The sequence below is a fragment of the Sciurus carolinensis genome, chromosome 3 (genome assembly GCF_902686445.1).
Source record: "Sciurus carolinensis chromosome 3, mSciCar1.2, whole genome shotgun sequence".
NCBI classification, from domain to species: domain Eukaryota; kingdom Metazoa; phylum Chordata; class Mammalia; order Rodentia; family Sciuridae; genus Sciurus; species Sciurus carolinensis.
The window spans coordinates 64248960-64274435 of NC_062215.1; the positions used below are offsets into that span (position 1 = coordinate 64248960).

Sequence of the window (25476 nt, forward strand, 5' to 3'; positions counted from 1 at the left end):
TTTGGTTGTAGATGGACACAATACCTTTATTTTATTTATTTTTATGTGGTGCTGAGGAGCTAACCCAATATGTCACATGTTCCAGGCAAGCGGTCCACCACTAAGCTACAACCCCAGCCCTATTTTTAATATTTTGAGGAAATAACATATTGTTTCAGAACAGTGATTTGTCTCTGTATCGTTGAGTGATACATCCACATTGCCTAGTACAGTGCCTGTTACATGGTAGAAGCTAAATAATTATCTGTATATTGAATGAATGAATGAACTTATTTGACACTCACACACCCCTATAGCCATGGTCAGTATTATTATTCCCATTTTACAGAGGCTGAGGTTCAGAGAACCACCAGAGATCACCCAAGAAGCAGACTTGGCATGGAGTCGACGGGGTCAGCTGACTTTTATAACTCACTGGAGAAATCAGTGCTAATACATGTGCCTAGACATTTAAGGATTGAGGCAGTTGAAGAGTAATTTCCTGTGTTGTATTTTCCTTGGGGATATTTTGCCTCTTATTCCTATTGCCCATTCTTCCCCATTCCGTGACTCCTCCTAAATATCTACCCCACCCAGTCCCAGCTTTTCTCTCCCCAGAGCATTTAAAATCCTGTTCTCCAGGATGGAACTGAACCGATCTGGAGGTTCCCCTGCTTGGGTTTCATCTGAGTGCATCGAAGCCTTGCCTGAGTCCCTGTTTATACCCTTCTCCCCTCCAGCCACCCTGGGGTCATTATGAGCCCGTTTCCTTCCAAAGCAATTAGTGCAAGGAGGCCAGCCGCCTCAGTGCTAATGCTGTTTCATTAAGTGGGAGCAATCCTAATGATAATAAAATGGCACATTTAACATTCAAACATTGAACAGGGTTTCTAAGCGAGTGTGTCTTGCTCTTTCTTTCTGGTATAACAGTTCCATCTTCATAAGGACCTGACAATACACCTTAATGAGAGACTGGGGAGCTGAGCATCTTTACAGATCCAGAGAGAGGATGAGAATGAGACAAAGAATTCAAAGAAACAGGGTGCCGAGCATCGAGGGGATAAAGACTGCGGATTCCTGGGGTAATGGATTCTATGGTGCTAATTTAGACAATTAGAGCCTGTAGGAAATAAGGTCATATGGAAAAGAAAGCCCACCGCAGACTTTCATGCAATGTGATTATTTGTTTGTTCAACAAATCTTTTTCAGCAAACATTTATTGTGCAGCTAGGGTGAGATTTTATGGGAATTTGTGATGGAGGATGACTCTAGTTTTAGGAAAGGGAACCCCAAGGGCATCAGTGATCTATAAGAATTCATTTTGTTTACCCTCCCCTGGGAGAGTTAGTCGAATCCACCCAGAGTTCATCGAATGTTCCAGTGAAGAGAATTTTAACAACGGCTCTGGTCTGCTGAGCCAGTTCCCGTGTCACTTCCCTGTTGAAAGATCCATCTCAAAGGTCCTTGCTACTCTGAGGTGATAGAACATCTGATTGCTTTCCAGGAGAAAGAAGGTCATTGAAATTGGGGAGTTGGCCAGGGAAAGAGACTCAATTACTTGGTGTTTGCAGGGATTTCAAGAGAAGCAGGAGTTAGGAATGACATCCCAGGGCTGTTCCATCTGAGAAGTCCTCCCCAGCAGAGGGCTCCTGTGCACAGAAAGGAGCTGGTGGTCGGGGGGGTCAAATATGGGCCTTGCCCAGGTCAGAGAAGCGGCTGATTCGAAAAGGTGTCAGATCATAGGATGGTATTAATTTCATGCTTAATTCATATAGAATCTTCCCCACAACAGGGGACAGCTTGAATCCATGCCCTAGAAGAAGGAGAGCAGATTATCAAGCATCCTCAGGGACCTAGAGTTTGGGCTCTGGAGATGTTCCCTATTTACCCAGAGAGGGCTACCTTTCCTCTTGGTCTCATCCCAAAGCCAGGAATCACCTTCCCCCATGGACACCCCTTCTACCCAGCCTCCTTATACATGCAATGTCCAGGCTTTGTCCCTGTGCAGGCAGCTAGGAGTGTGGAAAATATCATTGTTCCTGGTACTGAGCTAGGTTCAGCTTGAAGATGTCCCCTCATCCCCCGGGGCTCACCAGAGAATCCAGCACCAATGACAATGTTGTCATACTTCGGGTGGCGATCAAGAATAAAATTCTCATCCGGGGTGTTCTAGAAAGAAACAACACACCTGTGTCTTTTGAAGATGGGCAGGAGAAACTACAGGTTCTGACAGGAAGGTACTGGGCTGGATCTCTTTCCAGAAAGAACGAGCTGGGGCACGGGCATGATTCCTGTGTGCCAGAACCCACTCTGGGTGTGCCAGTCTTCCTCATTCATCCATCTGTCTCTCCCCTCCTATTGAGCTATGAACACAGTAGGTGCTCAGATCATCTTTGTAAACTAACTTTAGCCAAGATGCCTCAGGCCCTAGTGACATCTGTCTCTTTTCTCTGTCCCTTAAGGCCTGTTCAACTGGAGCATCTTGCCACAAAAATCTTTTAGAACTCTTCTGGGAAATATAATGAAGAACTGCCAGGCATAAACTAGTTGCCTAATGAAAAAGAATACAAGTGAACCCTCACAGGCCCCTCTCTTGTGGAGGTGAACCAACCCACAGAAATTTGCTGGCTTGTTTGAAGCACTGCATCAAGGGTCAAATGCAGTCAGGCCTGGCCAGCACAAGGTCTATCTGTCTCCTTCCCCTGTTCTCCAGAGCCAGAACAGGCCTGGCGCGACCACCAGCCCCCTTACCGTGTACATGCAATGCTCCATGATGTCGGGCTCAGGCCTCAGGTCAGGTAAGTGGTCTCTGACAAAGCGGCACAGGATTTGGACATCTTGGATGTCTGAGGAGGCTGGGGGGCAGTCCCGCTCCTCAGGGTCCACACTGTTTCCATGGTGATAGCAGACCTGGCCCCCATCAGAGCAGTGTGGGCAGTGATGCTGGCCTTCCGAAACATGCACCAACCAGCAAGGGGCAGGTGTGGACACAGGATATCCCCATCCATCATCCCAGCCCCCTCCAGTCATGACACACACTGTTGCCACAGGAGGTTGCCTGGTGTCCATCCCTGCACCCACCCTATAATTGCAAAGAAAAATCTCCCTTGGCTTGGGTCTCTGGGCAGCTGAGGGTTTCAGGCTGTAAACAGTAAAGAGTAGTGAGGTAGACTCCGGCTGCTGTCCACTGGGATCTGGGGACAGCAGCTGCCCCAGACTTGCATGGGTACCTAGCAGTCTTCTCAACCTCTCTGCTCACCTTCATCAGCCCTGGATACTCCCCCGCAGGCAGCCCATAGATGTGGTGGGGAGCCTGGTCCAGGCTGAGGAAGCATGGAAAGGCTTTGGACACGCTGTAGCTCCCAGGAACCTTCTCTCGCCAGTAACACACATTGATCCGCAGAGTCTTGAGACCAGGGAAGAAGAGGGTGATAAAGGCAAAAAGTCATGGAACACTGTATTCAGTGAGAGCCGTCTCTTCTGGGGTTCTGCACCCTTTCATACATCTGTCTTTTTCTCAGTCCTGGAGAATTAAACCCAGGTCCTTGCCCATGCTAGGCAAACACTCTACCACTGAGCTACAAGTCCAGTTCAAGTCTTAAGCACTGACTCTCAGTCTTCCAGTTTCCCCTACCTGGAGAGGTAACTCAATTCCCAGGGGACGGAGGAGCCGGTTGGTCCAAGGTCCTGCAGTAATGATCAAGTTCTTGGCTTGGTAGCTCCCAGAAGTGGTTTTCACCACGACTGGTAGCCCAGGTCTTATCTCTATCACCTTCTCCCCGTCTCGCACTGTGCCTCCTAGCTGGCGAATTGCTTCCTGACAAGACAGAGCAGGGAAAGGTGAATTAGTTGTGTATGTGGCTCACCCTAGTGAACAAAGAGCCCTTTAGTTAGGGCAACCAAGAGGGTGCAGAATCTAGACCTCCTCTCCCAGGTGGACAAAGTCTGCCCCCAAAGTCAAGATCAAAGACAGCAGGGCAAAGGCCCTCACCCAGAAGGGGGTCTGAAACTGGATGGTTGGGACCCAGGATGCCCAGAGTAGGAAGTTGAATTGTCCCAATGCTGCACATTGTTACCTGGAGGACCCTGAGGGCCTTGTCAGCATAGAGGATGCCTCCAGACTTGTCCAAGAGCCCTACTTCTCCCCTGGTGAACTGAATATTTGGGAAACGTTGCTTTAGTTCTCCAGATGAAAGATTCTGGTGTTCTATTCCCCACTGAGACAGAGTGGTCTGCATTGTCTTTAGTTCTGGATTCTCCTTCATTCCCAGCAGCAGTAGTTGAGTCTGCCTATTAAAGAAAAGATAAGGTCATTTGGGTAAAGATTTGTTTCAGGGATCTTCACTTTCATTCTTCAACAAGTGTCCCAAGTCAAAGGAAGTCACAGCCTCATATTCGGAGAACAGGGGAAGCTTTGCCATAAGAGTTCTTGTTTCTAGCCCATTCCAAGTTTGCCATTGGCATTCACTATTGGTTTGCTTGTCCCTTCATTCTGCCCTTGAGAGCAGAGAGTCTAAGTTCTCTTTCATCTCCCATACCTTGAAAATGGTAGGTGTTCAACCAGTTTGATAAGATTTCTTCCTCTTCCTCCCATCCCCTGAACCACTGGCTATGTTGATCTCTTTTCTGTTTCTCCCGACCCCGCTGTTCCTTCTCCTATTCCCTTTCTTATCATGTGATATTTTTGTCTGTCTGTCTCTCAGTTCCTTCCCAGAGTCTGCTTGTTTTGTGGAAAAGATTCTACACTGAGAGATCTGACTCTGCTTCTAACTGTGGTGTCACCTTGATATGACTTTGATCTGGAGACTGACATGTCTAAGCCCAGATTCCTCCTCTGTGACACATGCCTGTTAGACCTTTGGTGATTCCACACCAGGGTAATATCCCCCTTCTACCCAGGGACAAATGGAAATGGTGTGGGCCATATTTACATTTGTTACATATCTGGGGTTCCCATTCATGTTTAGCGGGCAGAGATCAGGATGCTAAATCTGCAATGCTTGAGAAGATCTCACCCCAAATGCCAACAGCACTTTCATGCATAAACCCCCAGTCGATGGTCTCTCTGGGCTCCAGCAATAAATTCAATGATTCTCTGATTTTGTTTTCCCCTATACCTCCTTCTATCCTTCTTACTCTATAAGGGAGTGAAAGCAGTTTTTCTTTAAATGCTTCCTGCCTCTCCATCACAAGAAACTAGAGCTCCCTTTTGTGGTGTGTGGGGGGGTACTGTTTAAATAATGGAAGAGTTCCCCCTGCCTTTGGGACCATTCCCCATGATCCCTCTCAATTTCGGCAAACACACTGACCAACAGCTTCCTGGTACATCCCCCAGGTACTGCATATAAAGCTCGTAATAGCCTATAATGGAGTCTCATGGATATTACATGCTTCCAAATCCCACATTATCTGGTTGGGGGGATTAAAGAGAAGATTGGGAGGGGGTAGGGACACAGCGGGCCCGGGGGCCGGTGTCAGTACACAGAGCCGCGCAGCGTGCCCAATCCATTTGCCATGGCCCCCGCCTACCCGGCATTCACCACTGGTGAGATAGCAACGCCAGCTACTGCCTCTTCAGAACTCAGCAGAGGAAAGACGCTGTAGAAATCCCCACCAGCCAGGAGACAGTCTCTGTTCTGTGGCTCCCAAAGGACTTCAGATTGGTTTTCAGGTAATGAAACCTGCCTAGTAAACTTTTTGGTCAACAAGATAATTAGGAAGCCACCCAGGAGGTTGGAAGTGTAGCTCAGTGGTAGAGCACTTGCCTAGCAGGTGTGAGGCCCTGCATTCAACCCCCAGCACTGCAGGAAAGATGTTACACAGGTGGGTTTTGTGTTTTGTTTTGTTTTTGCAGAGCTGGGATTGAACCCAGGTCTGCGCACATGCTAAGCACATGCTCTACCACTGAGCTATAACCCCAATCCCTGGTGTATGCTCTTGATCCCCTTTTCCCTGATGGGGTCCTGGCTGGGTAGAATTCTGGGAAAGACCTGACTGACACCTCATCTAAGCAGACATAATATCAGATCTCTGGTCTGGAAACTCCACAGCAGCATACTCTAACCCTTGTCTGCCATATAGCAGCCTTGGTCTCTCGTATAGTCTGAAATTTACTTTTCTCCTTTCCACCCTTCTTTCCCTCCCTTCTTCCTTCTTTCCTTCTTCTTTCTTTCTTTGAAATAAGAACTCTTACAGGGATGTACTGTATGGGGAAAATGAACTCATGCCAAGACAACAGGCAAATCTGTCGAATTATGAAATGCTGAGTGATGTTCTAATTCCCAAGCTGTCCTGCGGTGGACGAAGGGGGAGCTCCCCATCCCTAGGAGTAATCAGCAAGCTGATTCTGCCGGTGAATGTAATTGTGCCGATTGTAATCATTTTGCTCCAGCTCTCTGCCCCTGTGGCATTTATTTCTTAGCCCAGATATTGATCTAACAGTGGGAAATTTTCCATCTGAATTTGTGATGCCGGACCCTCCCCTAGTCCGAAGACGCGTTTGGGAAATTCTCATTTTCCGTGGATCACAGCTGAGCTATTTGGCCTGAGGGAAACCGTGCGCTGCTGGAGAAATGCCTTGGATTGGAGAGAGATTTTTGACCATTATGAGCAAATCGGAAATAAATGTAAAACACTGCCTGGAAATGCAAAGGCCTGTCATTATGGGAGATAGGTGAGAGGCTCCTATGGGAAATGCTCAGAGAATTGGAAATCAGTCAATCAAAACCAGGATAGGAGAATGGGCCTCCCCCCCACCCCCCAGTATGAAGACGGATGACTTCCATGGGCAGATTGAAAATCATTTAAGTGCTTATTTTCTTAATGGCTTTTCCTAGATCCCAATAAATAGACTACTTGTTCTGCATCAATTTCTCACCCGTGTGCTCCAGGCTTCCCCTCCTCTTTTTCTGCTCAGACCCACGTTACAAAGTTTGGGAAGGAAAGGGTGAGTAGGGACAAGGGCATCTTCAGGGGTAAAAATGACCAGGAAATGATTGACCAGAGCTGTCCTGGAAAGGAGGGTTTGAAGGTAGCCCAGGTTGCCAGGAAACCCTAGAAATTCTGTAGCTCCCACCTCCCAGAATGCCCATCAGCTGTGTTGGGAGCATTAGATATGAACTGAGCCTTCCTCCCAGCCCAAGCTTGATGCAGCATTAGGAAGAGGTCATTGAAGATTCCTCCCAAGGGCCTCATTGACTTCTGTGGTCTACTAATGCCTATGATATACGGAGCTGGAAATCAGGGATTTCCACCAGTTACTAGAGTGGGACAGGGTGCAGGATGGAACTGGGAGAACCTGGGAGGGGAAGACAACTCTCTCTGCATCCACCACCTTCCATCCCAAGCGCCAGCGTTCTCCTGGCTTGGTGAAAAGTGCCTGGCAAGCCAGCTCTCAGAGTCACCTTGGGGAAGGGACTTGGTAATGGCTGCTGTCTTTGTTGGTTTTGGAGGAGCTCTCCGTGTTTCATCTTCCGCTCAGTGGGCCGAGGTGGAATTGGTTAACAAAGACTGCTCCGGGGAGGGGACGTGGCTGACAAGCCAGACACTTCGCAGACACAGGAAGCAGCAGCTGCGGAGGGGGCCACCAGGTTCTGCCAGCAGCTGTACTGCCTACGGCTGTGATCTTGTCTGATATTGTCAGCGAAGCAGGGGCAGCTCGGGTCAGGAGCTGGATAGTAGGACTCAAAGGGAGAAGGCGGGGCAGGAAAGAGATGGTCCACGAGCTGGGCTTTGCTGTTGGGATCAGCATCCTGGCTATACACATCACAAAAGATTCAGACCTTGTGATCTGACACATGTGTCATTGTCTCTTCCCAGAATTTATGCAAATATTCGGAGCCCACCCATGTTTAGTATGCTGCTGTCACAGGAAGCAGCAGAACAGAAGAAAAAGAATTGGGCAACCACCTTACCTACCAATTCCTAAAGATTTTTGATTTTTTAATCATCATCAAATGACATTAAGTACATTTAGTTCTATCAGTTTTATTGTACTGGCTTTTCTAGAAGAATCTGGAGAGAAATAAGAACCACAAAGATGATGAATCACTTAGAAAATCAAAATTAAGAGTAAAAGCTAAAGCAATTTGAATGGCATTTAACCCAAAGGTAGACAGCTATATTCAGATACCATTCTGAGAATGGGAGATATCTGCTCTGAGGATAAGAACCAAAAAATTTAGCATGCCTGAGTAAATTAGGATAGCCATAAGAAAGGACTTGTTAATAGAATAATAACAATAATAATAACACTTAGCTTGCTATAGCACTTTAAAGGTTTTTAAAGCACATTCACATCACTCTTCATTTATCTTAATTGGGGCTGTGGGGTGTCAAAATAGTCTTTTAATGCAGGCTGTGAACCAGGCGCTGTGACCCACGCCTCTAATTCCAGCAACCTAGTAGGTTGAGACAAGGAAGATTGCAAGATTGAAGCCAGTCTCAGCAACTTAGAAAGACCCTGTCTCAAAATTAGAAATAAAAAAGGACTGGGGATGTAGCTCAGTGGTAGAGTGCCCCTGGGTTCAATCCCCAGCACAAGTGGTAGGGGTTACAGGCCATCATATTTTCTTGTCTTTAAAAGTATGGTAGCAGTCTTTTGACCTGGGATGATTTTAGTCATGAACTTGTTTGGAGATGGGGAAATGAACGAATAACATAATCATTTTGTGGTATCTTCTAGATCAGGGACCAACAAACTGCAACCTAGGGATCAAATCTAGCTGGCTGTTGTCATCTGACCCACAGACAAAATGATTTTTATATTTTTAAATAGTCGATTAAAAAATCAAAAAAAGAATAGCATTTCGTGACACAAGAAAATTATATGAAATTCAAATTTCAGTGTCCAGAAATAAAGTTTTATTGGAACACATCCAGGTTCATTTATTTACATCTTGTCTGTGCTGCTTTCACACTGTAACAGCAGAATTAAATAGTTGCAACAGAGACCATATGGCCTGAAAACTTAAAATATTTACTATATGGCCTTTATAGAAAAAGTTTGCCGACCCCTGTTCTAGACTGAGTATAGTAATTATGTGATTTACATTAATGCATTAAGATCCTGACTACTATACCAGGCATGATAATGTGTACCTGTAGTCCCAGCGACTCAGATAGCTGAGGCAGGAGGATCGATTGAGCCCAGGAAGTCAAGGACAGCCTGGGCAATATAGCAGACCTCTTTTTCAAACAAACAAACAAAAACTAGTAAGTGAGGCAGGAGGATCAGCAAGTTCAAGGTGGGAATATAGCCCCTGGGTTCTATCCCCAGTATGCTGGGAAGGGGAAAGACCCTGACTACTCAGGAGTAACCCTCTTATAAGATAATAGGGAGAATTAAATGAGTTGTGTATTAAGGGTGAGTTTTCCTTAACCAAAATACTTGGGATCAGAAGTGTTTCAGATTCTTCTGGACTTTGGGATAGTTCATAAACATAATGAGATATCTTGGGGATGGGACCCAAGTCCAAACCCAGAATTCATTTATGTTTCATATACACCTTATGCACATAACCTAAAGTTAATTTTAGTGCTCCTGCGTTTTGACTCTGACCCATCATATAAAGTCAGGTGTCAAATTTTCAACTTATAGTGTCACGATAGTGCTCAAAAATTTTCAGATTTTGGAGCATTTGGGAATTTGGATTTTCAGATTAGGGATGCTCAACAGTCCCTAATTTATAAATTAATAAATAGTGAAGGGCTGGGGAGATAGCTCAGTTGGTAGAGTGCTTGCCTCGCAAGCACAAGGCCCTGGGTTCAATCCCCAGCACCGCAAAAAAAAAAAAAAAAAAAAAAAAAAAGATATGGTCAATAAATAGTGAAGATGATGATTTTCTGGGTACTGTTCTAAACCCATTACACACTTATCCTCACAACAGCTCCATGAAATAGATATTATTATCCCCACTTTACAGGTGAGAAAACTGAGTCTCAAAGAGCTGAACAACTTGCTCCCAAATCACACAGCTAAGTAAATACATAAGAGTTGAGATTTAGAACCAGGCCTGACTGGTTCCAAAGTCCTTCCAAATTCCTGATCTGCCAAATAAGAGGATTGTGAGATTATGAGAATCTCCTACCCAAGGGTCCCTTTCCCTCTCTTCTGCAGTCATTCCTGTGACATCTGTGATTGCTGCTTCCCTTCTGTCTCCTTTGTGTTTAGTTTTGGTTTTTGCCAGGTACTGGGGTGGAACCTAGAGCTTCATGCATGCTAGTCAAGGGTTCTACCATTGAGTCCTTCTATTTTGTTGTTGTCGTTTCTATTTTAAGACAGGGCCTAAATTGCCAAGGCTGGCCTCAGAGTTTGCAATCCTCCTGCCTCAGCCTCCTGAGTAGCTGGGATTATAGGTGTGTGCCACTGAGTCTGACTTCTCCCATCTTTCTTTCTCCTTTGCACAATGGACCCAGGATATGACTGACCCAGAATAGGCAGAAAGGACCACCAGTTATTGAAAGTTGCTAGGAAATTCCACAAAAGTGTCATTTAATCTTCACAAAGTTTCCTGAGAAAATAGATGTGAAGAAACTTTTCCAAGATCACATAGATGGTAAGACCTAGAGCACAACAAAGTCAAACCCAAGCCATCGTGCTCCGAAATTGTCTCCCTCTAAAAGATGCCAGACATTTGCCAGACATCCCTTGGTGCTCCTCTGGGAAGAATCGTACCCTCCAAGGCCTCAGGCACTTCTCCTAGCACAAGACACTCAGCAATATTCACAGATGACTGCCAGGAAAGGGTCCCTTTGCCAGGTCACCCCTCAGCAAGACATGCTCTTTTATTTGGGTGCTGGGTGCATTAGCTGCCTCTGAATAAATCTTTAATTAGTTGCCCTGGCTGTATTTGCATAATGGATTTCACTTCATTCTTAAGTTAATGGTGTTTTTGCAACAGAACAGTAACCTCTTGGTTCCTGGCCATTAAAATAACTGCCACCCTAGGGTAGAGCCAGGGTTATGTAAAGCAAGTTCCGCTGAGAATCACGGAGGAGGCCAGAGAGGAGGCAGAGGGTAGTCAGAGTTCCCACTGCATCACAGGTTTTCTGCTTTCTCCCCCAGGACTGTTGGAGAAAGGTCAGTGAGGGAGGGTTCTTAAGGGTTAGAGAGAGCCATGGGAGCAACAGAGAAATAACTTCAGGCCCACTCCTGCCAAGCGTTCGGACCTGAGGAGCACCCCATTTTGTTCCTATGGGAGGTGATATTAAGAGAGAATGAAATGAGTTTATAGGGAGTTGATGGGAGGTTGAAGATCCAGCATAAAAAGTTAGGATACCAGTGGGCATATAAAACATCGAGAGCCAGGGTGGTGGCACACGCCTATAATCCCAGAGGCTCAGGAGGCTGAAGCAGGAGGATTGAAAGTTCAAAACCAGCCTCAGCAACTTAGTGAGACTCTAAACAACTTAGCAAGACTCTGTCTCTAAATAAAATATAAAAAGGGCTGGGGATGTGGTTCATTGGGTAAGTGCCCCTGAGTTCGATCCCAAAATCCCTGGATACAAAAAAAAAGATCAAGAAAGCAGCCTCAGCTTCTACTTGAACCATGACCCTACAAGAGAACTTCATAGAAGTGTAAATACAAACTCCAGCAGGTGCCAGGCAGGCCTGCCCAACTCTGGGTATCTGCCCACTGTGTCTCTCCAGCAGTTTTTCTAATTCAACCTCTGCTGGCTTTGGACCCAAGGTCTAACTCAGTCCTAGAACTCAGAATTTGGCAGGAGTCAGTTGGACCTGTGGGGTGATAATGACAGTGCACCGCATTCTTCCAGGTGACTGGCACCTGCATCTTGGGTCTTACCCTTTGCATTTCAAGTGTTCATGCCCTTCCTTTTCACAGGGTAAAAGCACATCCTGGTGTGGGGCCCCTTCATTCAAGAAATTCCTCCCCTGCCCACCTGTGCAATGGGGTTCCAGCCTCCTGCTCCAGTTGGGCCCATATCTGGTAGGCTTCATCCATCATCTGGGTGTAAAAGTCTTCAGCATAGGCCTTTCGGATTATTCTACTCTGTCCATGGGAGCTTCCTCGGGAGTGCGGAAGAAAGAACTGGAAGAGGAGAAAAAGAGACAAGGGAAGCCATTGCCCCTCCTTACACTCCTCTTTAGAGCCCATCTCATCCTGTGCTGTCAAACAAGAGCCACTATTTTTCAAATATTTTTATACAATCTTTTCAAATTCTCTCTCAACCGGGCATGGTGGCGTACACCTGTAATCCCAGTGGCTCAGGACACTGAGGCAGGAAGATCAGCAACTTAGCAAGGTCCCAAGCAATTCAGGAAGATCCTGTCTCTAAATAAAACACAAAAAAGAGCTAGAGATGTGGCTTAGTGGTTAAGTGCTCCTGGGCTCAATCCCCAGTACCAAAATAAATAAATAAATACATACATACATATATAAAACCTCTCTCTCTCTCTCTCTCTATCTCTCTCTCTCTTTTCAGTTGTAGATGGACACAATATCTTTATTTTTTTTTTTAATGTGGTACTGAGAATCGAACTCAGTGCCTCACATATGCTAGGCAAGTGTTCTACCACTGAGCTGCACCCCATCTTTTTTTATATTTTATTTTGAGACAGGGTCTCGCTAAGTTGCTTAGAGCCTTGCTAAATTGTTGAGACTGGCTTTGAACTCATAATCTTCCTGCCTCAGCCTCCCAAGTCGCTGGGAATCTACTGCCCTGGTGATTAAGGTAGAAGTTCTTCAGTAGCACTAACCTCATCTTTCTTATTGCAAACATCATTCACAGCCCATAAATTCCTTTGTTAGCTGGTCTTCAGTTGTCCTGCTACAATCTCACCTCACTTGGACTCACAAAGAAGCAGAATTAGAAAGAGCCTTCCAGATTATTCTTTTCTAGCTCCCTCATTTTATGGACAAGGGAAACAATACTATTTCTCTGTGGCTTCAGATCACTCAGTATAGGAGAACTATCCTGGGATTTAGCAAAAGATGAGAGTTTCCTGAGAGGATGAACCAGGAATCCCTTGGGCTATGAGTAAACTAATAGAGAGATGCAGACTAACTCCTTAGCTCATTACCAAGAAAAGTAAACCATAACCAGCCTGGAGAGCTAGAGGCAGAATGGCAAGGGAGAATCCACTGAGGCAGAGCCCTTTGCAAGGTGGGCCTGCACACCCACATATGCAGTGGTTACTGTGGACAGCACTGCACATAGGGTCACCTTTCCTTTAAGGAAAAATAAGATCCGAGTGCATCAAGTTTTTACCTTCACCAGAGTATTTCCCGAGAAGGGGGAACTCCACTCAGGACAAGTGAGATCCTTGGCATACATAATGGAGAATTTCAGCATGTCCCAGTCAGAGACACAGATTTATTTAGGAAGGAGATACACATTCAAGGGAGAACGTGGGCCATCTCAAGAGAAAGAGGTCTTTTGGGGTAAAGCAAGGAATATACATTCAAGGGAGAATATGGGCCATCTCCAGAGGGAGAGACAGCAACCTCTTAGACTGTTAATATTTATAAAGGAACAGTAGCTAGGGGCTGAACTAGAAGTAGAGTTAGCAGGGCAGTTACACAATTTCATGCCAGTTTTATCTCCTCTCTCTCTCTCTCTCTCTCTCTCTCTCTTACTCTTTCTCTCTCGATTTTCAGTACTCGGGATTGAACCCAGGGGCATTCTACCATCCAGCTACATCCCCAGTCCTCTTTATTTTTCATTTTGAGACAGGGTCTTGCTAAATTGCTGAAACTGGCCTCAAATTCGCAATCCTCCTACTTCAGCCTCCCAAGTATCTGGGATACCAGCTGTACGCCACCACAACCACTTTGTGCTAGTTTTTCTAGCACTTGCACCTTGCCCCTCTATGTTACTTCTTGCAAGCATGAGCCAAGGGCAGGGGCTGGGTTGCTCACAAGTTGTCTGCTTTGCATTTCAAAAGTTCATGGGCATTTCCTGCATTCCATCGATTCAAGGAGTTTCTCTTCTGAGACTCAGTACATCTTTCTTTCTCTGTATCCCCAAATTCCTATCTCATTATTACTCAGAGGTGGCAGAATAAATAGAGCTTCTGCTGGGTTTTGGGATAAGAGGTTGATAAAATGCAGGAAACAATCCTACCTCTTAGATTAAAACATCAACCCTTGCCCCTAGGCAAAATTATCTTTACTTAAGGTTACCCAGAATGGAATTGATTATTTTTCTGGGTTGGATCAACCATCTGGGCACAGAAGAGACAGGGTAACAAGAATAAAAAGAACACAGCCTGGGATACTTCTCAGTCATGGGTAGGAATCGAGAGGCAGCGAAAGGAGGAAATGTGCCTAGAAGCCCTGCGTGGGTTTGGGGGCAGTGGAACTTTGAATTGTCATGAAACACAGTATTAGCTTCTCAACTACAAACTGCACAGAATTTGTGATGTTTCCGGCCCTTTGGCCTCATCCATAACCTCTTAGCTCTGGGGAGCCCTCCGTAGGGGAGGAGAGAGGCCCAGTCCTTAAGGTCAGAAAGGCAGAAAGGACACATCACAGTACCTGCTCCAGCAGGAGGACTCTTTTCCCATGTTTGGCCAGGTGGTATGCAGTGAAGCAGCCCTGGATACCCGCGCCGATCACAATGGCATCACAGAGATCTTTCTGAGCAGCCATGATGTCCACTTAGCCCTACAGCCACAGAGCCCACGAAGGAGAAGGCAAACAAAGGCAGAATCATGCTGCAGGAGGAGAACAAGGGCAAAGTCCAGAGTGGCCAGTGTTCCCACAATCCCCTGGGGCTGTGTCCAACTCCTTACTCCTCCCTCCCACAAAGCCTGGCACAGGGCTTAGCCTCTGCCTCCCTTGCAGAGCAGAACTGGGTAGTCTGATTTGTGAGGTTTAGCCCAGCTCAGCTGCCAGCCTCACCCTTGCATCCCTCTAGCTTTCTATTCTTGGCTCAATTATTGTCATGCAAATGGGCTCCTTCCTATGCCACCTTCCTGTCTCATTATGATCTTTGTCTCAGGACTTCGGCCCTGGAATTTCAATGCCTCCTAGACCAAGCTGGGCACCGGGAATGCTGCCTCCCCCTGCTGGCTTTCCTCTCCCCAGCTTGATTTCCTTTAGAAATTCTGCAGGGCCAGCTAAGAACTTGGCAGGATGCCCAGGGTAAGGCCCACCTCCCTGATAGGTGGTGAGGTCAGGGGGTAGAAGCAGGGGCCAATTGGGAGGGCAGTTTTGTGATTATGAAATTATTCTCAGCAGGTTTTACTTTCATTTTGAAAAAAGGAGAATAAATGGTCCTGAAAAAGTGGAAAGAGGACAGAGTGAGAGGAGGAACCTGCTTCTCAGGCACAGAAAGGGAACCTGTCACTGACCTAGCACATAGAGGGGTCTGTATGGAGAATCCCTGTGCCCAGCAGTGGGCTAAGTAAGTACTGTCACAGGCATGAGGACAGAGCCAGGATTTGTAGGTCCTGATTCTTACACAATTTGGATTTCTGAAATAGGAATTTGGAAATAAAGGGAGAGATACTGAGTCTCAAAGGAAATGCCCATAAACCATTGAAATTCAGGAAACATCCATGAACCACTGAAATGCAAAAAGCACCCATGAACAATTGTGCCCTTAACCCATGCCCGGCAATGCCCACTCACAGGGAAAATTGGCATGAAATTGCATAACTCCACCCTGGCTCCACCTCTAGTCCCGCCCCTAGCACAGGCCTTCTATAAATATTAACACTCCAGACCAATGGGTTGTTGTATAGATGGCCTGCATTCTCTCTCTTTCTCTCTCTTTTTTTTTAGTACCAGGGATTGAACCCAGGGCACTTAATCACTGAGCTACATCCACAGCCCTTTTTAAATTTTTTATTTAGAAATGCTCTTGCTAAACTCCTGAGGCTGTATTTGAACCTGTGATCCTTCTGCCTCAGCCTACTGAGCTGCTGGGATTGCAGGTGGCCTTGCATTCTCCTTTGAATATCTTTCCTTACTTAACCCTATAAGCATGTGTCTTTCTTGGGATTGCCCTCATTCTCCCTAAATAAGCCTCTGTCTTTGCCTTTGACTGACCCATGAAATTCTTTTCCTTCAGATTTTCCAAGAACCCCATTGGTCCTGAGTCAAGTTCCCTCTTTTCTCTGGGAACTCCTCAGACCCTTCTTCAGAAACATCTCTTCTACAGTGACAGGTCCTCTTTAAGAAATAGTAAAAGGGGACTGAGGGTGTGACACCTCAGTGGTATAGCATATGTTCAAGGTCCGAGGTTCAATCCCCAGCTAGAGAGAGAGAAAGAGAAAGAGAGAGAGAGAGAGAGAGAGAGAGAGAGAGAGAGAGAGAGAGAGAGAGAGAGAGAGAGAGAAAGGGGAAGGAAGGAGAAAGAAAGAGGAAATGAATAATTATGAATACAAAATTAGGTGCCCAGACTAGGAAGAGAACATTCAACTAAGGAACCCTGGGATTCCTTTACTTCATGGTAAATCTGCCACTGAATGCATTATCTCATTGAATCCTCACAGTTCTAGGAGTAAGTATTTTTATCCCCACTTTTAGCAGCTTACAGATGACCCCAAGTTTGTCCCCACTCCTCCCCTCACATTCTCCTTGGTCAATAGAACATGGTGGGAGCCATACTGTGACTCTTTCTGGCCTAGCCCTTCAGATACTGGCAGCTTCCTCTTTTTGTCTTGGAGTTCTGAGCTGCCATGTTAGAAGTCCAGCCACCCCGTGGGAGAGACCAGGTGAAGAGGCCCCATACATAGAAAGCCAGACATAAGAGGAAGCCATTTGGACTTCCCAAGCTAGCCCAGCCACCAGCTAAATACCACTGAGTGACCTAGTCAATACCATGAGGTACAGAGGAAGCGCTCAGTCAAGCCTCCCTGGAATACCTGACCCACAAAATGGTGTGGTAGAATAAAATGGTGGTTGTTTTCAGTCACTAAGTTCTGGGGGTGGTTTTTGATTTTTTTTTTTTTTTTTTTCAGCACTGGGGATTGAACCCAGGGCCTTGCGCTTGCAAGGCAAGCACTCTACCATCTGAGCTATAGCCCCCATGGGAGGGGTGGGGGTGTTTAACACAGCCATCACTGAAACACCACTTGACAATCAAAGATAGTAGGACTTAGGTGATATTTTGTCCAAAGCCACTCACGTGGCATACATAGACGCTGAGCTGTGACCTTAGTTCTGTCTACTCCACAACCTGTTCCTTTTACCACGATGCTGTACTGAAGATTAGTCAGAACTTGGAGTAATGATTCTGATTTCGCTATTTTACCATTTTTCTCATGGTCATATGGTGAGTGGGAGAAAATAGTTATCCAGGAAGCCCATATGACTACAGGGAGCTGACCAGTCTCAGCACAGTGGTCCACTGAGGCCCCCAGCAACACTTCTCATTCCACAAAAAACCCCCTAGAGTAGCCTTAGCAACAAGCTGTCCTCTCAGCCCAGCCCTTCCTTTCCTAGGAAAGGAGAAACCCAGGAAGAGGTTGTCAGCTGACCAGTTTATTTTTTTTTCTAATAAAAAAATCAATCTAAAGTCTATAAAGGTCATCTCAACTTCATGTCACCCCCACCCCACATGGGACAGGATAGCATCTACCTCACGATTGGACAGCTCCTTAGAGTAAAAAATAACAGATATAACCAAGAAAAATATACCATGGTACGTATGTAAAGTCTTGATAGAAATATAAGATCAGCCCCCGGATTTCTCCTGATAAGATGTCAGAGGAGATGAACAGTTTACACAGAAGGAAAAGCAGACAATAAATCCTTACATGGAAGTGTGCCCAGTCTCACTAGCAATGAAATAAATGGGAATTAAATAATTTCAAGGTACTATCATGTGCCTATTAAATAAACAAAAACAAATAAAAATGACATAATCTGACCTTGTCCATGCTATGCAGACAGAGAGAGTAGGATGGTCATTCAGATTGCCTGGGTCTTGTGGCAGGAACTAGAGCAAAGCACAATAATAAGGGTAAAATGGCTCAAGCATCTGACCTAGAAATTCTACTTGAGGAATTGTCCCCCAAAGGGAGAGAGGGCATTTGTATAAAGACTCGCATATCTTTGCTTTACTAATAGAAAAAAAAAAAAAAAAAACTGGAAACAGTCCAATGACAGGGATAAGCTAAACAAAGTCTGGCATGTTGACACAATGGAATACTATGTAGCTGTTCCTAATACAGGTGTGAGGACTGGTGCTTTGTGGAAATACATATATGAAAAGAGACTGAGAGACACAACACAAAGAGACACACACACTAATCGCAACCATGTGTGCTGTGTGTGTTATCAAAGATCTAAATGGAATCTGGCGAGGTCATTGAGCTTAATGCTCGTTAGTTTCCTATTCTATAAAAATGGTGCTTCCATTCACAGTTTGTAAAAGGAGAAAAATTCCCCGGGGAAGCACATGCTTCAAATCTCCCTGGTCACCCGTTTCCAGGGCCTGGGGAAGTTCTTTCTTTGTTCCCATCTCAGTTCTTCCTGCTGCCCCTGACACTTCTTATTGTTCAGTCCTAGATCCTCCAGGGAAGCTGCAAAGCGCTCTGTTTCTCCCCTCCACCGCCCCTGTTTAATATAATATCCCTTCAGAGATAAAATGACAATTCCATTTCCCATCCCTACTTCACAAGCCTGCCCTGAATTCCTGGACTCGAGCATTCTGCTTCTCGTTAAGAATTTCAAACAGCTCCTCCGAAAGCAGACACTGGCCACGGCCCAACCTTGAAATGAAAAGCAAATCGACTTCTGAAGGCTTCCCCTTCTCTCAGGGTTGCCCGTCCTTGTGGATGTCCTGACAGGAGCAGGCAGAGAGAAGCGAACCCCTCAAATTCCATTTTAACACCCATTCTGCATGGGAAGACTATTAAAGGGAGAGCCAGCAGCCCTACACCTTGCTGCTTGTGTGTGTCAGCAATTGCTGCTCATGTCCTGGGGCAGAGACGCTGAGGATGTGAAGCTGAGCTGCTCATCCGATGGCTTGATTGACACTTTGCAGACAGGGGTGGGAGAACCAAGCCAGGGAAGCAGCAAGCTGTACAGCTCAGAAATAATGAGAGGACCGAACGGAGAGAGCGTGGAATAAATAAGAGAGACCTAGGAGTTGAATGGCAAGGGAGAGGCTTCTGTTCCGTTTTCCCTGCCCCACTTTGCCAAGGAGCTGGAGCCTGGGGCAAGGAGGCAGGCAGGCAGACGGGGAAGAGCCCCTCCAGACCCATCCTGCCAGCTGCTGGGGGTGTCTGGGGCTCTGAATGTGCGGAGGATGCCAGCGGGAGGAAACGAAGAGTGGGCTTTGTGCACAGTCCCCATATAGGAGCACTGACCCATTTCCTGCCTCGGGTTGAATTCCCTCTCGCCCTCTCCGGCGTCCCCCACCCTGCCCTTTTGCCTCTGGTCATCCATTCACTTTGGCTCACTTGGAGGATTGCATTAACCTCTTAAGACATCTCCCCCACCCCATCCTTGCCCTCTCAATCCACCCTCCACGTTCCTGCCAGAGACATCTCTCTAAAGGGCAAACTGAACAGGTCACTCCCTGCTGAAAATCCTTCCATAGCTCCTTATTACCTATTAAGATAAAAATGTGAACTCTGTAGCTAGGCGCACAAGGTGGTTCACATTCTAGCCTCCACCTGCTCTGGCAGCTCCATAGCCCACACCTTCTCACTAGGTACCCTGCAACACTGAGCTGAGAAGGGTTCCAGCACTCACCACGATTATTCCAAACTCCCAGGCATCCCCAAACCAGCAACCGCAAGCCCACATAGAGAGCCCCTCTCCTGTACTCCCTTCCCACCTTGCTGGAGGAGTCTCGGTGATAACAATGCACATATTGTATTGTAATTGTTTGCATGTCTGTCTTCCCCCTAAGCCTCTTAAAGGGAGGGAGTCTTCTTTTTGTTGTCATTTTTCATAGGTAATGCATACACATGGAACAACAATAAAATGTACAAAAGAGAACACCATGGAAAGGAAGTCTCTTTTCCACCCTATCCACAGAGGCTTAGTGCTCCCCTCAGATGCAACACTGTTGCTATTTCCTTTTGTGTCTTTTCAGAGACGCTCTATGGGTGTACAAACATGCTTGTACAGTATACCCTTTAAAAAAAATCTCAAAAGCAGTATACTGTATAACAACTTTATGTTTTCATTGCCTTTATCTTGGCAATCCACATCAGTCATGTGGAGCTGGCACATTCTTCCTGACGGCCACATGGAATTGCATGGCACAGAGAAGGCACCCATACATGTTTGTGATGCGTGACCGGGCTCTATGGCTATCATAGGTGCCCTGGGTTCACATGGCTGTCTACCACCGGGCACTGAGTATTCAGGGAGAGAGAGAGAGGCCTGTTCTGTGCTGACCCAGCAAAGTTCATCAAAGGTGGACAATAGTACCCTCTGTGAGCTGCGCAGGACAGTGATGGGGTTGGAATCCCCAGAAACCCTGGCTTCTGTTTTCTGCTGCACCTGATTTTTATCATTTGTTAAATGGCAGATAGTAGGGTCAACTCTGCTCCCTCAAAATATAAGAGTGCAACTGTGAGGCAGGTTCCAGGGAAAGAAGAAAAATTAAAATCCTGGGAACTGGGACTGAAACCTCTGAGAAAATATTAAATCATCTTTTAGCCTGAGGGGTTGAGGGTGCACCTACAAAGAGTTCTCTCAGAGTTCACTGGGACAAAAGGAAATGTACCAAAAATTATGAGAAGGGATTTTCATTTGTTTGGAGGGAAGAAATCCCCTGAAGATGCATATTGAATGTTTTTTTTTTGTTTGTTTGTTTTTTTTTTTTTTTTTTTTTTTTGCAGGTGCTACGGATTGAACCCAGGGTCTTGTGCATGCAAGGCAAGCGCTCTACCAACTGAGCTATCTCCCCAGCCCTGAATGTTCTTAATCTTATCTCCAGGTCTTTCTATCCCAGCCTTATGCAAAAATGTGCACATCTGCACACCATCTAACTGGGGTGCTCTGAAATATGCCCAGATATTCATTAAGCAAGTGTCTCTACACAGCTGTGTGTCCCAGTGGTATATTTCTACCACTGGGTGTTTTTTTTTTTTTTTTTTTTTTTTTTGGGGGGGGGTTTGTTTGCTTGTGTTTTGGTACTGGGCATTGAACCCAGAGGGGTTTAGCCACTGAGCCATATCCACAGCCCTTTTTATTTTTATTTTTTTAATTTTGAGACAGTCTCACTAAGTTGCTGAGGCTGGCCTTGAACTTGCAATCCTCCCGCCTCAGCCTCCTGAGTCACTGGACTTTAGGCATGTTCCATGGCACCAGGCTTACCCCTAGGTTTTTGAAGAAAGTTTCATCAGAGTTCAGTGAGCACTGGAGGAAATGACAAGTCTAAGAAGGCTGAGAGTTGGTGCCCCCCTTGTCCTCTGTGGAGGTGAGGGTATGTCCGGAATGAAGATTAGATCTGTACCTGTCAGCAGCCTCCCTCCCTGTGCACTGGAGAGATGCCCTTTCATGTCTTTCTCAGGTTTCATAGCCTGACACCATGATGCTTCGAGGTGGGGAGTTGGGGAAAGGGGCAGGAAAAGTAAAATAGCTTATGCATGGGTTGAGCTGGTTTGACAGGTGACAAATGACCACCAAAATTCAGTAGCATGCAGGAAGATTAACTCAAGGGATTTTGCTTTCTCAAATTCTCCACTTTTCAAGTAGATACAGTCTCCCCACTTCCACACCTCTGCAGCCTGACCTGCTGATGTTGCTGTTTATTGGGAATGTAAGCATATATGGGAGCTCAGCTCTCCCTGCCACACTGCCAGGCATGGGGGTCACAGAAGCAGAGCATCATAGGGAATAATTGGAGTTTGAAGGGGCCTTCCTCCAGAGAGTATTGTGTTTACTTCTGCTAGGTGCCAGGGGCACCAACAGTCCAGAACTTTCTTTTTAAAAAAAAAAAATTTTTTTTGTAGTTGTAATATGCACAAAATGACTTTGTTTTATTTTGTTTATTTTTTTATGTGATGCTGAGCATCATACATGCTAGGCAAGTTCTCTGCCATTGAGCTAGAGCATCAGCCCCAGTTCAGAACTTTCCATATCAAATTCTCAGTCCGGGATTCCCTGGATCATTCAGGCAATGTGAACAAGTCTGATTTACTTCAGTCCACCTTTCCCTGATTGGGCAGCCCTTGGGGCGCGGGTCTCAGCATACTAAAGGAAGAATCTTCTTTGAAACTCTACGCCATGTGTAGGCACTGGGCTTGATTCCCCCCACACACACACTGGGGATTGAACCCAGGGGCACCACATCCCCAGCACTTTTTATTTTTCATTTTGAAACAGGGTCTGGTGCCTGGGTAAGTTGTTGAGGCTGACCTTGAAATTGTGATTCTTCTGCTTCAGCCTCCCAAGTCTCCAGGATTACAGGCATGTGCCCCTGCTCCTGGCTCATCCCAACTCTTTTAATTTTGTTTTGTTTGCTAAATTATCCAAGCTGACCTCAGACTTGCAATCCTCCTGCCTCAGCCTCTGGAGTAACTGGGGTTACAGGTGTGTGCCACCACACCCGGCTCGGTTTGGATTTCTATCCACCTTGCTCTATCAGGCCATTAAAGTGAAAATTCAGATTTGCTAGGATTGACAGGTGCTTTTTTAAGGAAAGCGTGGTTTCAACCATCTGGTTCTCTCTTAGATGTGGGTCTGTTAATGTCTTACTATTTCATTAACTATTTGGGGTTTTGTAAATGTTTTCTATATTTGATGTAGCGTTTTCAGTTGTTTTTATTGTAAAAGTCCAAATAACTCAGGTTGCCTTCCCCAGGCTTCCAAACTTAGTTGCAGTTTACTTATTAATATCCAGAATACATAGCCCTCCAATATGATTTCCATTTATAATCACATTCTGTCAGTCTCTTCCTCCCCTGATACCAAAAGAGAAAAAAGACATGGCCATCATCAGCGAGGCTGGCTGCCTCCCTCAGAAGGCAGCAAAAGTGGGACTCTCATAATAATGGCCATTACGAGAGCCAGATTTGGGTGAGAGCCAGCTAAAGTTTGGCTGAGGGGCCAGTATACATGGGACCCTAAATCATCATTATAAATTGAAATAGGTAAAAAGGGTATGCTGTGGGGGCCTGGGGACTGGGGATTGAACCCAGGGGTGCTTTAAATCTCAGCTACATCCCCAGTCCTTTTAATTTCTTATTTTGAGACAGGGCCTCACTAAGTTGATCAGGGCCTTGCTAATTTGCAGAGGCTAGTCTCAAACTTGCAATCCTCCTGCCTCAACCTCCTGAGTGGCTGGGATTACAGGCGTGCGCCACCATGCCTGCCAAGCAAAAAGACAATTTTGCTGTTTAGGGATCTCTGTATTTGTTTAAAAGGAGGACTATTTTGGTAAGGTACAGGTATAGACTCTGACCCCCACACACACAAAGTTAAGTGCCTTCAGTTGACAGTGGGTCCTGCCTACTGCACAGCATTTTTTTTTTTTTTTTTTTTTTTTAAGAACAGAACACACAATTACCCACTGGAGCTGAGTAACATAGAAGCATGGTCCACTGTTCATCCTTCCTTTTTGTGGTGCCTAACCTCTTTAAATAAAACGTTGAGCAAATATTTAAAGAAAATCACATTTTTGGTTTTTTTTTTCCCCCCAATAAGGATAACAAGAAACTGGCAACACTTGTTGCCTCTGGGGAGTGAAGCTGGGTAGAATCTTGTTACATATAGAAAACGGTTTAGAAGAAATTGCTGTACAGATCATTGCAGTCCTGATGGGACTCAGGGATGGGTTCTGGGCTTTGTCAGCATCCTGCCCGCACCTAAGATCTCAACCACAGCCATCTGCTGGGTTGGATAGAACCAGAATTCACAGTAGGGTTAGAGAACGGGTGAAGGGTCAGAAGCAGGCCTGGAAATTTCAAGAATATAAAGGAAGTGGGATTGCTGGGCCCACACTGCGTCTCATCTCACTGAGCAGGGTTCTCTACAGAACCTTGAGAGGACCCGTGCTGGGTTCTCAGTGGCATGGTGAGTAGGAACCAACGGCTTCCCGCTTGCTGCCTTCTTCTTGGCAGCTCCGCTCCCAGGCAAAATCTTGGCTCCATTCCCCGCCCCCGACTCATGCACAGTCCCGCCGTTCAGATTTGTCCACCTTTATTTTCTTGCTGTTTAGAGGGGCAGGAAGGTTTAGAAAAGACATTGGGAAGATTCCAGCTGTGTTTGGAACAGACTTTCAGGGCTCCTTGCCCAGAATTCTCAAAGGAAAGGAGAGAGCTGAGGTTCCGGGAATGGGCTGGGGAAGATCTGTCTGGAGCCAACTCAAAAAGCTCTCTGGACACACTAAGGGGCTGTATAACTCGGATCCTCATCATGGCTCCTGTCTAACCTGTTGCCACATCACACACGCTTGTCACAGGTTTCCAGTTATACATTTCACAGGCATCTTGTCAGTCTTCTTAGCAACCCCATAAAAGAATAGGCAGTCAGGCATTTTTACCCCCATTTCACAAATAAGGAAACTGATAGCTAAACAGTGACAGAGCCAGATTCCCATTCAGATTTCATGCCCCAGCCTATTTCCCCATCTGGAGATAGGCTGGTTGCAGCATCCTGGGTCCTGGGTCCCAGGCTCAGTTCCTTTGTGAAAATGGAGTAAGAATGTGTCTCATTCCAGATTGCAAATAGCCATGTTCCCCACCCCCAGCCCAGCAAAGACAGAGAAGCATGACCCCCAATGGGAAGAAACTCGAAAGCAGCTCTGGGGACCTTTGGAGAAGCTGTTTGATTTATTCTAGTCCCTACTGTTATTCTGGGCTACATTTATAAACGTCAGCGCCAGAAATGAAGTTCCCACTGCCCTGGCAGCTGCGGTTGCTGCTGTTGCTCACTGAGGGTTCCCCTCCCCTTGATTGATAGGAAGCTGAGAAAACTAAAAGCCCCCTGGAGCACTGATGGAAGGGAGGGGCAGCCTCTCCAGAAGAGAAAGGAGGAACCTAGAAAAGACTAAAATTAGTGGGACAGAGAGGGAGTGTCTGTCTGTCTTTCTGCGTCTGTCAGGATATAAGGAAAAGACCCAATTGTTAAGGTTACATGGAAAATAAATACCTTCCACTTAGGCACAGAGAAGAAAAGTGGTGAAATCTGTCTTTCATTTCAGGGGTTCTGTCTCATGATGAAGGAAGGAAAAGGGATCTGGTGAGGTTGTCATTGTGAACTCTTGAACCATCCTCTCCCTGAAAAGAATCTGCCATCTTTTGGGGTGTGGGACAGGGAATGAAGCTGACAGAGACTTAGAATAAAAAGGTCCTGGAGGAGAGTGGAAAGAAATGAAAGGTAAAAGGACCCCAGAGGTCCATAAAGAAAAAAAAGACATTATCATTATTAATTAAACTAGGGACTGAGACTAGGCAGACCCTGCAGGAAGAGCTTGTGGTACGATAGGTAGCGATGAACACTTATGCAGCAACGCCTTCCCTATGTCTCTGATGTCCTCTGGTCTTTGAGAAATGCTGGCTATGACCCAGCCAAGCACATGAGGGAGGCAGCAATTAACCAGGGATGGCCTAAGTGGTCC

General features: G+C 46.0%; 1 protein-coding gene across 2 annotated transcripts; it reads right to left on the reverse strand.

The window, feature by feature from the left end:
* Positions 1–794: 794 nt before the first annotated feature.
* Positions 795–14671, reverse strand: Pipox (pipecolic acid and sarcosine oxidase). Of its 2 annotated transcripts, none has more exons than XM_047546773.1 (8): positions 14478–14670; positions 11881–12029; positions 4056–4269; positions 3614–3796; positions 3239–3385; positions 2731–2889; positions 2073–2148; positions 795–1792 (listed from the first exon to the last, which is right to left on the reverse strand). In XM_047546773.1, exons 1-8 carry the CDS (start codon positions 14589–14591, stop codon positions 1662–1664), a joined length of 1173 nt encoding a protein of 390 aa, XP_047402729.1. In that variant the 5' UTR covers positions 14592–14670; the 3' UTR covers positions 795–1661. The 2 variants fall into 2 exon arrangements, with proteins under 2 accessions (XP_047402729.1, XP_047402730.1); XM_047546774.1 differs by having other exon boundaries at positions 1099–1628; positions 14478–14671.
* Between the last annotated feature and the right edge of the window lie 10805 nt (positions 14672–25476).

Excerpts from the sequence above, each read along its gene's own strand:
- Pipox (XM_047546773.1), bottom strand. The coding sequence starts at position 14,591 with ATGGCTGCTCAGAAAGATCTCTGTGATGCCATTGTGATCGGCGCGGGT. Across the intron at positions 4,270-11,880 it reads GCTGGAACCCCATTGCACAG|GCAGACTCAACTACTGCTGC; the intron begins GTGGGCAGGGGA and ends TTTCTTTAATAG. Across the intron at positions 3,797-4,055 it reads AGGCCCTCAGGGTCCTCCAG|GAAGCAATTCGCCAGCTAGG; the intron begins GTAACAATGTGC and ends CTGTCTTGTCAG.